This window comes from Bacillus rossius, chromosome 3, assembly GCF_032445375.1.
Source record: "Bacillus rossius redtenbacheri isolate Brsri chromosome 3, Brsri_v3, whole genome shotgun sequence".
NCBI classification, from domain to species: domain Eukaryota; kingdom Metazoa; phylum Arthropoda; class Insecta; order Phasmatodea; family Bacillidae; genus Bacillus; species Bacillus rossius.
The window spans coordinates 119093908-119113396 of NC_086332.1; the positions used below are offsets into that span (position 1 = coordinate 119093908).

Genomic DNA, 19489 nt, shown 5'->3' on the forward strand with positions numbered 1-19489 from the left:
TCCACCCGCATGTTTGGATAAATGCTAGACCAAGGTAAAACATTAAAAATATGTAAATATAATAGTATTGGCCCCATGGTTTCCCCACGTCACACTTTTAGAATAGTTGGTCTGTTTATATGGAGCCAGCGGAAATATTGATGAATGTTAAATTCTTTAATTTAATACGATTTAACACATAAAATTGAGCCCCGAAAACAACGAATCTTTTAATTTCTTTGAAAAACTTTTTCATTTTATCTTTTCCGGCCATGGCCAAAAATTTTATATTCTTTTCAACATTAATTTGTACACTCACAAATATCTGTTAGGTTTTTATTTGTGTTCTGTAACATAGACAGTATTTTATATAGAGAGTGCATTTGAGCCATTTTTCATGATTAATGTAAAATAATAAAAAAATTAACCTATTTTTGGTCAACATAAAATATTTCCTTAAGTTCACTTGTAAAATATTTAATAGCCACATAGTAAATAATAGGTATGTAGTCAGACAAAAAAAATATATTTCATGACTTTGACATTCTTTTGTCCCTATTTAAGTTTTAACAGAGAAAAAAAATATTATGTTATAAAAAATTTTAACAGAGTTTTCAGATGAAGTTCCAAAAGTAGGTGTTTTTAAGTATATCTCCAATAATTATGCCTTAACCTGCTCAATTTTGAAACGATCATTATTAGACACACTAACTGTGACTGTTAAATACAGATTGCTATTTGTACCCTAATCTGTATTTGATGATTCAAATCAGCAAAAATAGTATATCGTTTGTATACATTCTTGCCTACTCCCAGGCTCGTAGAGCACTTATTAGTTCTGGCAGCGGTAGATCTGGTAAGGAATACAAAGTGTGCTAACTATGAAGGCCTAATGGGGTGTAAATTACTCACGGCATTTAAAAAAAACGCACCCAACAACATGGCACGAGTAAAACCACAGCAGAGTAAAGTTCAAGGCGTATTGAGAACGACACCTCATGTGCATACTCTTTCACTTTTGACCAAGGATCTAACCAAGGACAGGAATAGATAGAATTAACTAATCAGTTAGTAATTTTTTGATGATTTTGTAATTTTTCTCGAATTTATAGTTTAAAAATTACACATTTTCAATATTGCGCTCAAGATGGCACACGATATGGTGAATGGAAGTGTTATAAATACTACTGCACTCTAGCGGATAAAAATAAATACACTTAAATGACGGTTAGAGTGATCTCTAACAGAGAAAAACATCATGGCGGATCTAACGTGGTCGCCATGACGTCATACAGGTGGACGTTATATATTCCTTGATACTAGATGTGGGAGGTCGGTCCGCTGGTAGTCTCCGTGGAAGAAGGATCAAGGGTCTTTTATTTTTGCCCTCAGCGAGTACGGACCGACGACTCCATGATGTTAGTGTGTGTTTTATTAAAATTGTATTAATTTTTTTTAAATATATTATTTGAAAATTTAAAATTTTTTATTATGAATATTATTACGAAATATGAAAATATTGGACATGATATAATTAAAAATCACGGACATGACGTCATCCAAGATGGTGGCCAAGGTCAAGGTCTAAGATTAAAAGTCTCATCCAGAGGCTTATTGGGCACTGTTTAATAGGGGAAGTTAAGCCTCTTTAAAGATATTTCAAGCCTTCGACTTTTTTGATTTCTAAAATGTCAAATTATTGTTCAAAACAAGAACTAAGCTTTCAAAAACTAAAATATTTATTTCAGAATATTTATTTTATTTTTGGTGGATTTTGTTTTTTAAAAATCTGGGAATTTTTAGTAATTTTGAGGTAATTTTGCCGAATTTCGGCAAATGTTTGGCAATTTGTGGCTAGTTTCTAATGTAATGTGAAAGGTCAAGGTCATCCAAAATGGCTGCCGTAACATCAAAATATAACATGGTGGTCACCCGGCACCCGTACCACAGCCTTAAGGCTCTCCTAGGATATACTTTTAGATAGATTTCGAAAAAAGACTACTTGTTGTAGCCGTTATTGTGTGTAACTTCCGGAAAATGTTTATACAGCTTTTCGTTTCATGGTACATAGACCCCAAAACCATCGCATAGTTAACTCAAAGGTTTACATATTATATACTATATAAAATACATGTTATATAGATATAATTTTTTATGTACACGACACCTGCCGTAATTTTTCACAAATCCCTTCTAAACTGACACATAACACTTTGTAGGCATAATGGTAAAGCTCGGTCGAATTCATTAATGGGCAATAAGGGGTAGAAATGTGGAAGGTTTTTGAAACAAAGAATGATCACTACAATTCCCATAATATACAAATATCGCATCCGTTTGAACATATTATTTACTCGTATGAGTAATATAAAAACATTTGTCTAGATAAATATATGATAAAACCAATCACAACTGCAAGGAGTGGAAAAAACAAAAGTTGGAGGACGAAAAAATTTGTATCTCCCTTAGTAGGAACAAGATTGATTCCGTTCAAATCTATTGTTAATATTGTAATTGTATCTAAAACTTATAGTTAAAACCATTTTAAATAAAACGAAACATTACTGCAAGGGGTAAAAAAATGGTAGAAATTAAATTATACATACAAAATCCGTACTTTGTACACCATTAAAACAGTTTTTGTTCATTGAAAAAACCTATATCTACATTTTTTGACCAATATGCATTTTTGTACGGCCAATCATTACTGAAAGGGTGGAAATTAACAGGGGTTGAAAATTAAAACACTTTTTGGTAAGTAGGCTACACTATGAAATCAGTTCTAACTCTTTGTAAACCTTATAAATACAATCTAAAACTTTTTTCTGGAACAGTTTTTGATACAACCAACCATTGCTGCTAAGAAATAAATAAACGTGGGTTAAATTACAAAAACAAAACCCAAACTCTCTTATTAGCTTATCGGTAAAATATATAATCATTAATTTTAAATCGTTTAATAAATATCTAAACATTGGTCTAAAACAATAACAAAATACGACGAACTATTACTACAAGGGGTTAAAAAAACAGGGTATGGAATAAAAAAAAAATAAAACTTCCGTACCATGTATACCTACTTCTAATCCATTCATATTTATTGGTATCCTTCTAATTAGTATTTGAAATTTGTCTTAAATATTTCTTCATGTAAGCAACCATGATTGCAAGCGGTGTAAATACAAGTGTTAAAAGACAAAAAAAATCACAATTTTTTTAGTAGGGTATAGTATCCAATCCGTTGAAATTTATTGTAATATTGTAAACATTACCTAAAAACATGGATAAATGTTTTATATTACATAGTATAACCTTAAAAACAGTGGTTAAAATTAAAAAAAAATACTTCCTTGCTACCAAATTTGATCAAATATATTTTAAAACATCTTAATATTATTTAAACTTTAATCCAAAGCATTTTTTTACGTCTGTATATTAGTGCAAAGAATAAAAATATTATTTGAAGGTCAAAATTTTCTTAACTACCTTAGTAGGAATGATATTTTATTGGTTATAAGCTATTAAATTTTTGATGCATTAAGTTAAAAACATTCGCAACTTTTTCGCTGCATGGAATATGGAAAAATATTCCATTAATAATTTATGAATATTAGACAAAATATGTCATGTATATTTAGTTTTTAAATTGTCCTAGAAGTTTATAGAAGATTCCAGAACGTTTTTAGAAGAAATATTTAGTTCAAAATCTATCTGCGCCTGTAGCATGTGCCGAAAAGGGACTTTTTTATAGTACTGCTATAATTCAGGTCCTTTTAGTAATTTCAAGAATATCTACCAACTGTTTCATACCTAAAAAATATTTTTCAAACACTCATTTTAGGCATTATCACTCTCCCAAAAATACAATTTAAAAACGAAATATGGAAACAGAACTGTTTATCCACCCTCAGCGTATACTTAAATGCTTTTCTTGAACAGACAACACTCTGGTAGCGGGAGCAGTTTTAAAATCACGTGGTGTTTCTGAAGCTCTGTACACAGCATGTGAGCCCCATTGGGCAGGGACTATGTGTCGAATGAGAAATGCGACCTTCGGGAGATAGCAGTCGTACTAGCTGGTCCATCCTTATTGGTTAGAGTTTCCGTCACCCCCACAATAAAAGTCAATGTACGCAGACGGGAAAAATATCTAATCCTTTAATAAGCAATGTTGACACATTAGAGTTGCATAAACAGGTAAAAGAAAAAAATTGAGTACAGGCATTTACTAAACTCGCTCCCCGCAGTTGGTTTAAAATGCATATAAAGTATTCGCAGATATTATATCGTTTTACTTATTTTAAAGTATTAAGGGATTATTGCCGTTTGTAAGCCTTCCAAGTAATAGGAATCATCACGCTTATCTGCTGTGTTTCAAGCATGTAGTTATGATATGGGATTTTCACAAGAATGTAATTAAATGTAAATATGATGTTTTCTTATCATACAATGAATACAACTAAAAGTTCTTAAGCTGTGGAATTGTTAGAAAGTGTTTACATCAATTAAATATGAGACATCTTTACTATAAAATAGAATCAATCCATGCAAATAATTGTATGACTCTATAAATGATTGAATATTACTTATATTTGAAATGTAAACAGAACTTAAATATTTCTTATAATCTGGTTTCAAGAAAAATTGCCTTGTTAAAAAAAAATATTGTTCGTATGTAAATGTTTGTCTTATTTATTAATACATTTACATAATTCAGCAGGGCTAACTGACAGTTAAATATGGTTTCATGAAAAGATACATTAAATTAAGTATTTTTGTATTGTTAATAGTTCAAAGTTTGAGAAATATATATTAATTTTGTTAGTCAAATTAATGAATTTTTGTCTACCACAGTGTCATATCGCCGAATACTGTGGCCAGACATGTTTACGCCAACTGCACAGAAAGTGGTTCTAGATTAGAATTCCGTAGTATTTTTAAATGAGGTATAGCTCAGATGGAGGCATAAAATAACGTTTCAATAAAAATTATGTTATGTAATTACATTAATATACCACGGCCAAATAAATCTATATCAAAACGGCAGCAATCTATCTGACATTTCGGAAAATTAGAGACCTGTGGTAGAAATATAGGCCTACCAATAACATTTTAATAAATCAGATATTTTAAGGGACCAAAATAGGACATTTTTCTTCAAAAAGGGAAGGTTTTTCTCTGAAATATAAATCTTCGAGTCATTCGCAATGTTAAGGTTTTTAGAGATTTTTTGTGAGAAATGATTCCTGAAAAAGAGACATTTTTAATTATTTGACAGAATTTTGAGCTAACTTTGGCCAATTTTGAGTCAAATTTAAAGGTGTCAATGCCAAAGGTCTCGATCAAGGTTAAACAAAATGGTCGCCATGAAGTCGCAATCGAAGATGGCTGTCGGCTCTCGGGCCAGACCCCTGGTACATGGGCCAGGACCGACTACTGCATACTACTTCCCTCCCGTTTAAACGTGAACAACAACTGGTTTCGGAAGCAGACTCGACTGAGAACTAAGCGCCCGTGTGCTGGCACGCGTGTTCGCTCACCTGTGATCTCGGGCAGGTGAGGCTGGCAGTCCAGCCAGCTCCTGATGTGAGCTATGTTGTCCTGTCTGTTGTCCGGTGCATCCTTCAGTGCCAGTCCGTGCAGGAACGGCTGCTTCAGTTTGCTGCCTGCGTCCTTCATTGCTGACCTGCACACCAGTTGCCAAGAAATACTAGGTAATACTACCAGAAAGATATTGGAATTTTCTACAACATATAGTTACATATGGTTATTTTTTCATATATAAAGTTTTTTTTCTCGATTTAATGCGTAGTATTTTTACAAAAATTTGCGCATAATTTTATAATTTATTGAGGTTCATTTAAAGATATTTTTTGGACTTGGAAAAGATAATCGAATATTTAATGACTGGACATTATTTGGTGGTGTCATGCTTATTGTGTCTGCAGTTAATACTGGAAAGCTATTCATGGAACGATTTAACTATTGGAGGTTCTTGGACAACTCATAGCAAAAATTCTCGGTTAAGAATCCGAATATTGTGTTAATGCGAACACCATTTTATAGTGGTACAGTGTTTTTCATGTAAATGTACAGATTTACAAATATCTGTAGGTTTACATGAATATTTCTGTTCCATTTACAAAAGAAATGTACAGCGCTTCGTTGCCGTCCGCAAGTCCGTACGTGATGCATGTTGGCCTTTTCTTGGTTCGCGTGCACATGGTGCGTGTCAGAGATCCTCGGCACAAACGACGTGGCTGCTGTCAACTGCTCGTTTATATCGCTTGCAGGGAACACACTCTAGAGTTTCATCTGTTGAGTTACGATAATACTATGCATGATGACTTGTGTTTGTATCGTAGCATTCGGTCACCTTATATGTACCGATGATTCCGAAACACTTTTTATGCTGACACCTGACTCCAAATATTAACGAAAATGTTGCAAACCTGTGACCCTTAATAAATACAGGCACATTTCACGGGTTTTACTACATGACAATGAAAAATATCCCGCGTACGTACCCGCCAAGGTGTTGGAAGTGAAACTGCACCGATGCGAGGGATGGGTAATTTGTAGGGTACTCTAATATTTGAAGCATGCGTAATCATGCGATAAAAAACCTTTATTTACTACTGTCTGTCAATGTCTTCAATGGGAACTAAGAATGTAATAATTGGTTAGCTAAAATATGTTACATAACCCTATTGGAAATGTCGATACAAATTGTCACAATTCTATTGCTAAAACTGGATACAACCTTATAATTTAAGGTTTTGAATTAAGTTTTGCGAAAATATGTAAAAGTATGCAACAGTATGCACAAGTAAGCAAATATAATGCAGAAATATGCAAAATTATGAGAAAGAATGTAAACGTTGACAAAAGTATTGGAAAGCATACGAAATCATGCGTTGCTGTTTCCATCTATAACCAGCTGTAACGATGTTTCAATTCAATAATTCTGTGTCTTTTACCGTTACATTTAAGGAAAACTTCTTTGCTGATGGGGCAACAATTTTCGAGCGTTACGAAAATTCTGATCGTATGAGGGAAAACAGCTAGGTATGTGGTTGGGCAGGAGAGGAGGGGAATAATTAGGTACGTGGTGGGGGAACCGATAGACGAGACGGCAGGGACAGGAAGAAATGACAAAGCATACTTTCACACTTACACGCTTGCACTTTTGTATACTTGTCCAATTGCACACTAGCTCACTTGCACATTTACGAGATTGCTACATTTCACTCTACCAAAATTAAGCACTTGCAAAATTGCACAATTGCGCACTTGCACTTGCACACTTACGCACTTGACAATTGCGCACTAGCACGCTTGTGCACTTGAATGCTTGCACACTTGCACTCTTGCGCAGTCGCGCACTTGCCCATTCTAGCATTCGCGCCCTCTCGCTCTGCACTCTCGCGCACTCGTGCACTTGCTTATGCTCGGTCATTTGGGGATGGCGCATCTAGCTTGTCCCACTCGGAGATGTTGGCGCGGGCGGTGATCGCAGGAGCAGCCTTGAGCGGGCTCCACGTGGTGGCATGCGGCTCAGGTTTAACCATACAATGATGTAGGCATTAGCTGGTCGCGGCGATAGGGACCCGCCTGCGCCTGACGCCACCCGGACTTAAGGGAGTATTTTGGCATAGGGCAAAATACACCCGGACTTAAGGTAGTATTTTGGCATAGGGCAAAAGAGTGGGTTGTGTGCCGCACCACGAGCCATATTCGCAAGAAAATATTGTTCTTTCATACACATATTAGTGATTTAATTACATGTTTAAATCAGTATTTTTATTAGTGTTATGCGAGTACTGTTTTAACCGTGTAAGTAATTTTTTTTTGCTGGTTTAATGATTTTCCCGCTTTAGTTTGTCACACGTTTTTGATTAGAAGGTAAGTTTATAAAATATGGTACACCAGCGGGAGGTGGGGGATCCAGGGATCCGCTGCGGCCATTTTGAAGTACAACACTTCCGGCGGCCATCTTGGAAAACGTCACTTCCGAAGGCCATCTTGGATTACGTCACTTAGGGTGGCCATCTTGGCTTACATCACTTCCTGTGACCCCATCTTGGATTTCACCATTTTTGTTTTCTAGAACATTCTGTCAATTTTAATTGACATCATGTCAGCCATTTTGTGTTCTATAATTTTCTGCCTTTTGCCCCCGGGTAGGAGAAACAAAGGATCTAGTTAGAGGGACACAAGAAAACTGTGTTGTGAGAGTAGCAAATTTTATCGACATTAAAAAATGCAAGATAACAATAAACACGTTAAAACGATACACTCAGGCTGTCTTCTAATATTATTATTCTTTCTGGGGCTTGTGCTGTTTAAATATACAATGTGGCTGTCAACACAAAAATAAGACATATGTCAAAAATATGTATAACACACAAAATGAGAGCATATTTAATTGTTACAAAAGAATAGGTAAAAACTCCTTTTAGAACTCGTTGGATGCAGCTTTGGGCTGTTGGTGTTAAGCATATTATATGGATCCAACCACGCCAACTGTTCAAACTGGAGGACGCGATTTATTTTGGTCACTCTCAGCCCATGTGATATTGCTTGCTGGAGGTTAATGTAATGCACAATTTTGTGCTCTTTATTTTACAGTGTAGTCATCAATTATGATTGCTTGGAAGCAGGTGGACAATAATTGATGAGGATGAACAGCAGGTCTTTGTGACTTTCATGGACCTCTAGAGGGTACTCCACATCACACTCGATAATGTAGCCTGTACGAAAATTGTCTGGCACAGACATAACATCAATATCTACATCGCCCTGTTGGAAATTATGAATAGGGAGTGGCAGGTAAATGGCCCATCTATACAAATTGTTTGCATCAATATTCTCCATAAATATGGACGGCTTGGATGCACCATATGTCTCTGGACAAAGCTGTTGTTTCCCACACAATGTTTCAGCTTTGTGCTATGCCACCCAAAATACCTGCTTCCACAAACATATACATATCATAATCTGTTAAAAGCTCACGTTTTACCCCTGTGGTGCGAAGTATAGCATCGAAAGCGAACCCAGGACAGGAAATGTAATGAGAGAGGTTCAAGACTGTATGTCTCCAAGCACAGAATATGGAAATTCTCAAACATATTTGCCAGGATCAGGACATTCGTTTTCAGGTAAAGTCAGCATAGACCCCCAAAGTAGTACACTGAAACTTGATCCAGACCTTTGGTGCATGTGCATTGTCTGCCTCGTCAAATCCCAGAATCAGTCAGAATATTGTAAATCTCATCAATTCATGGAATACTTGTTTTTTCCATTTGAGCAAAAGAATCGAAAAAATCGTATGGCAAGACTCCCTTGCGAGTAAAGAATTCTAGCTTATCAGGTGCGAAAAGTTAGCAGTACTTATAAACTTGTCTGCAGGCAAAAACTCGGCGAGAGAAGCAAGACCATATCTCATGAAGTGGAATGTATCGACAAACTGGATCCTGAAATAATCACACTTATTTTTATGAAAAGTTATTAGTCTTTCTTCAGAGTTATGAATTAAGAAAGTATATTTACTACCATACCCCGGTATCCTAAAGATGAAGTTCTGATAGTATGACAGGTTGTGTAAGAATACAATCAACTTCTTAGGTCTGAGTCTGTGTAGGTTACATTCATTACATGCAACTCCCAGATATCCACCATTGAAGTGATTGTGATCACGGACCTTTTCTGCAGTCCCTCCAAACTTTCCACCACAGTATAACAAGACTTTTATTTGAGAAATGTAGTGTTCTATGCATGCCAGAGTGGAGTCATGGGAACATATGAAGAAAATATTCTCAGTACATCCTTTTCTATTTTGACAATGCGGGAAATAAACCTGTCCTCTTCATCACAACCTCTTTGCACTTCAGGCTGTTATGGAAGTGAATAATTGAGGTTTGCAGGAATTATGGAGTTATATGCTTTCACATAAATGCAGTAGCTGTAGATCTTATGTTTTTGATACTGCAGCATGTAAGGCTCATCAGGATTTGGTTGGCATGTATGAATGTTCTCGAGAAAAGCAACAAAATCACAATAAATAGGAATATTATCAGAATGGTGGACATTTTGAACTGAAGAACAAGGTGGCTGACCATTTTCATCAAGTTCTGGCATTTCCATTCAAACAGCAGCATGATTTTTGCACAGGTCATGGAGTTTTTTCAAACACTGAAGATCAGTGAACCCTCCAACCCTTTCCTGATATTGTAATGCTTGAATCACCTCTCTGTGTAGTGATTTGGGAGCACACAAAGGCGGATAAAATAATTATGGAAATCAAATGGGAAAAATAGTCATTGAACAATAGCAGAAGATCGAAATGATGTTATTTTTCTTTTGTAACGACTCGTGCTTGCACAATCTTCTGATTCTCATGTATGTTGTATACGTTGATAGAGATACCGATTCTATTTCTCGAACAGAGAAATCTGATGAATTGGAGTGGGGAACTCGATATTGCTGAAATCAAACTTCTCTTCCAAAGTTATGGTAGCACTGGTTGACACACTCAGGATACTCACCCTCCACAAACTTAACGAAGATAGCCCACTCAAAACACATGTAGTCATATATGTTTTGTGGATTGATCACTGCATGTTTATCATTTTGCAGGTACATATTTCGATGTAGGAGTGGGGATGAAGTGCATCAAGCTTGTTTATTATCAGTTGAAGTCAATAAACAACAGACAAAGTTCATCCGGATCCTTTCCCATGTAGTCTTCTTCGTCTTTACAAATCTTAGAGATAGATTCAATAATGGAATTTAACTGCATAGAGGGGAACAATCAGGGTTTTGAAGGCCCTTTTGTCTTCACTTGTATCCACTGGCTTTTCATAATCACTCTCACGCATGTTGTGGTACTTGGGTGGACTATTGTCCTTAATCTCCTCCACAATTGCGCTTATTAGTTTAATTTCTATAGAGTCAAAGTACATATATTTATCCTTGGCAGAACTGTTATTATTTACTGCCACATAAGTCTTCACGTTGCCTCTGAATACAACTTCTGCAATAATGAAGCTGTGGGTGTTGGCTAAACACACCCCAGTCACCACCTTTGTTTCGCTGGTGCTTGGCTTGGTGTAGCTGCAGACTTGAGTATGGCCATTCTCTTTTTCTTGGATGGAAGTGGAGCTGGCCACTTGGCACCTTAATGTGATTACGAAGTGAGTCAGCTCTGGTGAACTATTCCAGCAATTTTCACACGAATGCATTTTGTGGTTAGGGTTGAGACCACAAGCAGTCTTCTCATGACATCTAGCGACAACAGCACTGATGAAGGTCTTGTAGCAGAAGCTACACTGGGTGCCTGAAGTAGTGGGGACAGCACCAGTAAATTAAGCTAGATGTTGCTGCATCTTTTAGCTGGGTACAACGATCTTGCCACACCGGTGACACTTTTGGAGGCACACTGCAAATTCTCAGCACACTGACTTTCGTGGCAGAAGCAGTTGTTGTCAGCCTTAAAGTTTGCAGGACAGACTATATTTCTGCAGGGTAGATGCCATAATTAGAATCGGTACTCTGGTCTCAACATACAGAACATGCGAAGGAAGCTCGATGTACAAAGAACTATAACAAAAGAATTAGAAAACAAAGTAGCTAGGTGTTACATGAAAACGTTTGCACACATAAACTCAAATCTACAGACTAAAAATCTATTAAACTAATCCACACAATCCACACATAATCCACTCAATCCAAACTCAATCCACACCCAATCTACACACTCCACACATAATATACACACCATCCACACTATTCACACTGAATCCACACATAATCTTCACAATTCACACTCAACCCTTACATAATTCACACAATCCACACTCAATGAACACAAAACCATACACAATCATAAAAAAAAACTAGATGAGAAACATTCAATGTTAAGTAAACACTTGTCATACCTCGAAAAACGTTAAAGTGGAACTGTAGAAGACAATGTAGCATTGGCAGTATAAATTTCAGTAGCTTGGGCAGCGAAACTGACCAACTAACTAGCTTATACACACACCAAAAACACAATGAAGCTCGGGCAGCTAATCCTCCTCTTTTATAGTCGCGGAACACTGTTTTATAACAGCCAAATGGAACAGGTTATCTTAGACAAATCCACCAATAGGAATGAAGTATGTGGAAGGGACAGGAATGTGTCGGGTGAGTAGTACCATCATCTTCGGTAAAACCCAGCATGACTCATGTGCAGGTAATGGCAAGTCTGTGAGGGGCAGGGGCATAGCCAGGGGGGGGGGGGTTAGGGGTTTCAACCTCCCCCCCCCCCTTAGCACCAATTCTTTAATTAATTTCTTATTCATCACTTAAACAAATTTCATATTAAAATTAATAAAAATTTTACCATTACAATATTTAAATTTAAGTACCGAAAACTGCTAAAATAGCACTATTTTACACCTTAAAATCCCAATTTTCCCGGGGGAGGACCCCCGGACCCCCCGCTTTGTTACGGGGGGGGGGGGGGGGCCATGCTTCTTAACACCCCCCATACACAAATCCTGGCTACGCCACTGGTGAGGGGTGGGGTGGAAATGTAACAGTGACCTGACAAACTAACATGACTAGCCACTCTCGAGGTCCAAAGCACAAACACTAAAGACCTAGGTGGTTAGAGATAAGGTAGCGAGGTACTGCCATGCTCGCACCCAAGAATGTCTGAGAGCATGAGCTGGTCACAAACAGATTCGTTAAAAATCTCATTAAGAGGCACTCAGACTACAGCCATAACTGTCTCGTCTGCCTGTTGTAACAGGCTCGCTGATTGGCGACATGTTGTCGCCAAGAGGCGCTCGGGGATCAGACAGCTAAACTACATGGTAATATTGAATAGATATGCAAGGAAATAAATAAAAAACAGTCGGATTCATTTCATATATTTATTTAAAAGTCAGAACACACATATATATACATGACATACTATTATTAAAAACATTTAACTTTACAAACCCAAAAAATTAAATTTATTCTACATTTTTTATATATGACATTCTTTTTAAAATCTTCTGTATTTCATTGCATACAATTAGGCGAACATCCAGTGTAGAATTATGTATGCACGTTGGTTCGAAGCTGTAGAAAAAGTACTAGCACATTTAAAATTGTTTTTAGCAGTCTTGCGAACGATTTTTTTCTTTCTGGAACGATTTTCGTGTGTTGGAAGTTTGTTCTTTTTTGGTTGTATACCCACATCACTCGTACCTATACAGTTTGTAACAGGAATGAAAGGGTAGTTTTTCTTGATTCTTAGCGAACTCAAAATAAAATGTTAATAAATGTATTGTTATACTTTGTCATAGTGTCATTATGATATCATTTCACTGCAAAATGGACTCATATTTATCAATTCCCGAAGTCTAAGAACAAATATATATAAAAAGGATTATTAAAATTTTATTAAGTAATTTTCTTTATGAATTTTAAATTTCCCCCCGATTTTATATCATAAAAAACTTATTTTCCATATGGAAGACAATTTTCAAAATGGCGAAAGTATTTTTATTTAAAATTTGTTAGTTAATTCTTTTAATTTAAAAACTTTTCCAAGTAAAATTTAATAATAATTTAGGATTTTCAAGATGGCGGCCATAATGGAAAGTGCTTAGGCCGTTTGCCGATAGTGAATTTAAGCCGATCTAGCATTTTAACAATTGTAGAATGGCACTTTTTTGTTTATTTATCACTCTTTCTTGGAATCAAAATCTTTTTGTATAAATTTAATATTAGTTTTGATTTTAGCTACTTATTTAGTGGTAAAATTTAAGGCTAGGTGACACAAATCATTTCATGGTCGCAGAAAAATAAATTTTGAGTAATTTAAAGTAAAAACGTTTTCAATTTCTTACCATTAATATTTGCTTTAGAATATGTTAATTGTTTAAGAAGCCATAAACAATTATGCAATATAATTTCGCTTGCGATTAACTAGTTCCATAACATTTAACCTTCTCAAATAGCTGTAGAGTTTGCTGCGTGTGTAACTACAACAGGACATTACATAATGTATGGTTAGATGAAGCCACAATGGTGTAATTTTGTTTGCGTGTTGCTAATGAAGTTAAATAAAACAAATCATTTCATCAGAAAATTAAAATACGTATGCTCCTACACTTACAAGCAAATTTCATAGCTTTTTCTCATACGTCTTTTTTTTTAATTGTCATGACATTAGATAAATTTATTTTTATCGTTCATGATACAGAAACAAGAATTATTTTCTTTAAATTCATAAAAATTTAAATTTTTTTTTTTTTTTTTAAATAAACTTTCAAACTACTTTGGCTATAATAAAAAGTGATCACTTTTACCATTTACTTGTTTTCCAATGCACTTACGAAAAAACTGTCCTTACCAGCGAGTAATCATTTCCGATATTCCTTTACCTTGACTGTGATAATTGTTTAACAATTAATTATATTTTGAGTTAAACATGTTATTAAAATATTTACAAAATTTGAATGCAGATATTACTATTAATTAAATATCATGTACATCGCAAATAATAAAGCCAATGTGCATTTAAAGTCAATAATTCAGATATCCATTTGTTTAATAGAAAGCAATTGTAAATATCTACTTCTCTGATTATTTTTTCACATTAAAGCACTTTATCTTCGTTAGGGACGGTGTCAAAGTTTAGCTAACCACATTAATTATGAACATTCTCATAAGTGTCGACATTATTTGGAAGATTGAAAAGTATTACGGACGAAATATTTTTGATACAATAATGAACGCTCCTACATCCACACTTCACAAAACAATGAACGGAATCATAGATATTCGTGGAGATTCATGCAGATTCATGGAAATTCTTGTACACACACTGGAAACGCAACTTGCAATTAGTGGTATATATATATATATATATACGATTTTTTAAATTAATAATTTATATAAATGTATGTAGAATAGTTGTTTCTAAAAAATTAAATAACTACGAATAAAAAGTTTTTATAGGTTTCAAATATTTAACTATATAATACATAATGGATATATTTAAAATAGGAGAAGTTTGGAGTATACTCTTATTTATTTAAATCCCAGCAGTGTGCGTCTTAACAGGAAAAATATTCCAACCGAAATACATAATGTTGATTGAACGGTTTTTAGGTCCCAAAAATTTTTAAATTAATCAATTTTTTTAAAGAATGAAAAATGACAAATAAAATCTCTGACGTTAAAAGTGAATGACTGCATCAAATATTTTTCTATGTGAGTAGTATATAATAGGGCATACTGGCACAGGATGCAGGATGTGGTGCTGTGTGTCCTTTCCGTTATCTTGGATTGTGACGTCACGGCGGCAATCTTGGACGAGCGTAACGGGACACAGCGTAACGTGACATAACGTAACGGGACAAGTAGATCACGACGGCCATCTTGGATCCGCCATTTTGAATGTCGTCATTTTGTTTTCTCGAACATTCCGACGTTGTGTTTTCCGCCATATTGGATCCTATTAATGTTGCAATTTTCGTTATGGTCGCCATCTTTAGCTTTTTTATTTATTATCCGATTTTAATGAATTTTTTTTTAAATTTATAAAAAAATTAAATTAATAAAATTTTAATAAAATATTTATAAAATTTGAACTTTTTAGACACGGAGTTAGGAGTCCTCGGTTCGAACCCGACAAGGTCAAAAAATTAAAAATGGCGACCGATCCTTCCCCCTGTGGTGGCTGCTGACAGACTGCCCCCCACCACTTTTTTCAAAGCATATATATCGACAGTGAGCATGACGTCATGTCCGCCATCTTGTCTTCGATGTTGGAAACCATCATCATTGTATCGGCGGCGAGAGTGCGCTGACGCCTAGTTAGTTTGATTCTTACCCGCTAGAGTGCAGTAATCATTTATTACTGTGACACCCGCCATCTTGAAATTTGGCCGCCATCTTGAAAATCCGTAATTTTAATGCTAGAGATTCGGGGAAAAGTTCAAAATCCATTAAATAAATTTGTAATCTATATACTGATTGATTAGATCGACTAAGGTCCTTGGTTTGATCCCTGGCCGATACAAAACAACTTTAATTTAAAAAAATACTAAAAAAGTGACAGGATTGAGAAAATAAAAAACACCGCAGGTACTTTTAAAAACTTTTATTACATAAATTCAATACACTACTACAAGTACAAAAAATAATACACAGACATAGAACTAAAGTCTTGTGGATTTCTCGATTCAAACAGTCTTCTTATTGTATGGACTAAGTCCTTTACATGTTCGTAAATGTCTATTCAGTCTATCAGGTCGACATATTGGTACACTACAATTTTCACACAAAACCGAATTATCGACTTCATTAAAAGGACAGTGATATATTTCATGTTGTTTAGCACTTCGAATAGTTGTAAATGCTTTGTTACAAAATATACAGCTTGATTCTGATGAATGTACAGCCAGTCTATTACAATTCCTGAGGTGTCGTTTTAATCTTCCATAGTGTATAAACTTGCTTAAACACCTGTTGCACTGATATTTCATACGTTCAGAGTTATTATTACAATTGTGTATTACATAATCACGTAATTTCAAGTTTTTTATCTTCTTACAGTACGTACAGTTGGGCGATGGAACACCGTTGGATGCTCCTTCCTTTATCAATGACACTGGAACTGTTGACAACCATTGTAACACTGCTGTCATGTTAACTTCGGAAGCCTTTGAGGTCAGCTCTGCAGAAGATGTTGCACGCGACGAAATCTCCTGCTGTGCTGAGAGAGCAGGTGTAGCTGTAGACGACGTAGTCATCGTGGTCTGCACTGATGATGGTAGACCTTCGATCCAGGTTGGTGTAGATAGTGGTAATGATGCCATCCAGTTCTCAAGAACAGCTAGTTTTTGGTCTATTATTCAAGTCTAACTAACCGATGCGTTCATCACCGCAGCCAGAGACGGACTAAAGTTCATATCACCAGGGTCTCACTTATATGTTCTCATCAGCTGGTACAACACATGAGTCAAAACAATAACCATGTTCATTATACTTGCACTTAACTGTCTCGGAGCATTTTATATAATGACGATGTAAGCTGTCGAGGCGTGAAATTAGTTTATTACACTTATTGCACTGAAATTGTATTGGTTTCAGTAAATTATTCGGACAACTGCTTCTTTCATGTCTGCGAGCGCTTGAAGTGCTAGTAAATGATGCGCCACAGTATTTGCACTGATGCGAAGTACGCTCTTCATTAATTGAAGTCTCCTCTGCAGTCGGTATCGGGATCTCCGCGACTGTCGACACCGCAGCCACTGAGCTCTCCGCTGTCGTGGTCTCCTCTGCATCTGGTATCGGAATCTCCGACTCCATCATCATTGCTGTCATCAAGGTCCCCGCTGCTGACGGTAAACAGTCTATCCCGGTTGACATTGGAGCAGTAACTAAATCTCACGAAATTGACTGAAGAGAGCAGGTCCGTACTGCACCGCGGCCAGAGGTATACTGAGGGTCCACTCGTCTGAACTTCGCTTATATACCCGCGGTCTACTGGAATACTACATTAGTCAAAATATTGTCTGTAATTAAAATTAATTTTTATTAGGTAGCTAAAAATTGTAGAAATAAAAAACAATCACAAGTTCAGGTTTTACACATTTATTTATAAAAAAATTACACAAATGCATGTTAGGTTAAGGAATTAAGCATTTTCGCAAGCAAAGTCTTTAATGCCGCACGAACTGACACGTCGACTCCGGTTCCAACTGGTTCGCAGGTCACGGGATCAGGAACACAGGTTTCCAGCTGGTCATCTTCTGCGATGTCGTCATCTCGAGCGAGACTTGGTCGATGACGTCTGTGACCACGTCTGCGCCTTGGCTCTACTGCAGTGCTTGTTGGGACAGATTCACTGCCTGAACTTCGACGACGTGACGCACGCCGTTTGGAAGTCTGCATAGAAGCATCACAGGTAGCAAAAGGTTGCAACACGCTCATGTTTGGTGTTACACGTGCAGACGAGGCAACTACCTCAGCGATGCTAGCAGGAAGGATTGTGTGCGGTCTCATGTGATAGACGGCACAGTTTCCAGGTTCGCAACAATCTAATAGCTGCTGAGTCGGTTCGTAGGACACAGGAAAGTGAGCAAACCGCCAATGCTGAGCACCTCCATCACAGGTTTCTGTATATGTACATAGATACCCGGAATCCCAGTAGCTGTACTCGACACTGCTGAAGCTAGGTCTTGCGCTCACGTACACGTTAGCAGGATGAAACGTACACATCTTCTTGCAGGTTGAACGTCAACTGAAGGCATGTACGTAGGTACGTCATTTATATATGCAGGCTCCTACTAACACTGTGTGTGCCATTTCTGCATTAACTGCGAGTTTGTACGGGCACAGACACGTACAAACTTGTCACGTAGCTGCACGTCGTATATTGCACTAAGCTTGCGCAGGGAAGGACAGCCATAGTCGGTCTGTAAGTCTACAATTTCAACTGTTCCGTCGTCACATAGATCTCGTAGCCATTTTTTCTGTTCAGGTCCGGCAACGTATATTGTTTCGTTTTGAACTAGTAAATCTTGAAGTGTGTTTTTCACTTGGTGGTATGGGATTTTTCCTTCGTCCCACTCTAGTCCGTGATAATATTTGCATAGCCATTCGTTCGAGTGTTTACTTTTTTCGTCTAGTAGTTTCCAAGGATACGGAGGTCGGAAGCTGCGGGTTCGAGTCTTGTCTCCAGAGGTGACGGCAATTTCTTTGAGAACAAAGCCGTTTTGGCTCTGAAAACCTTGCAGGTTGCAGTACATCTTGTCGCTAGCAATGCTCGATCGTAACTGAATTATTATCGCAAACGAAACAGTATTTAAGTCAGAATTTTCACAAGTTTGTCTCGACAATTGTACGATGCAAGCCGATCGTGAAGTATCAGACAAAAAGCATAGGTGTTTGGTGGAATATTTCCGCTAGTCGTTATCTCGATCCTACAGTCGATGATGTTTGAATTTAATCGATCATCCTGTTTGGAAACGTCAAACACCATTAACGGAGCCTTGATCGTGAAACTGTCGGGACTCAGTATCGGTGACTGTCTCCGTCCATAGTAAGCTTGCTGAAACTTGGCATACATTTGATATGCGAGAAGAAATCTTCCACTTTCAAAGTCCATGTTCATATCAACGTACGGATAACTTTCGCTGTTTAAAAATATTTTTACATTACATAATTGACAGTTATCGAATAAGGAGCGACTTACTCCTGCATTGAGCTGTCTTCCGGTCTGAAGCCCGACGATGATGTATCTTGGTTTTTCCGTAGCGAAGCTGGACTTTACTATCCAATTGATACGCTGACTATGAGGCAAGCCAGGATAAGTTTCCAGGCTCCAGGATCGGAATGGCACATCGAAGTTCTTGCCATTTTCTATGTTCTTCAACATCTTGACTCGTTCAACGGTGCTCACTTGGATGTGGGGCAGCATCCACTCGATAGACTGTAGTGTTAGCGAGTCATCTTG

General features: G+C 36.7%; 1 protein-coding gene across 1 annotated transcript in view; it reads right to left on the bottom strand.

The window, feature by feature from the left end:
- The window catches only part of LOC134531198 (alpha-tocopherol transfer protein-like), a 94771-nt gene that overhangs the window by 46642 nt on the left and 28640 nt on the right, over positions 1-19489 (bottom strand). Inside the window, exon 2 of the mRNA XM_063366842.1 lies at positions 5520-5665. Within this exon, the coding sequence (XP_063222912.1) occupies positions 5520-5658 (139 nt within the window). The 5' untranslated portion in view covers positions 5659-5665. The remainder of the gene's footprint in view (positions 1-5519; positions 5666-19489) is intronic.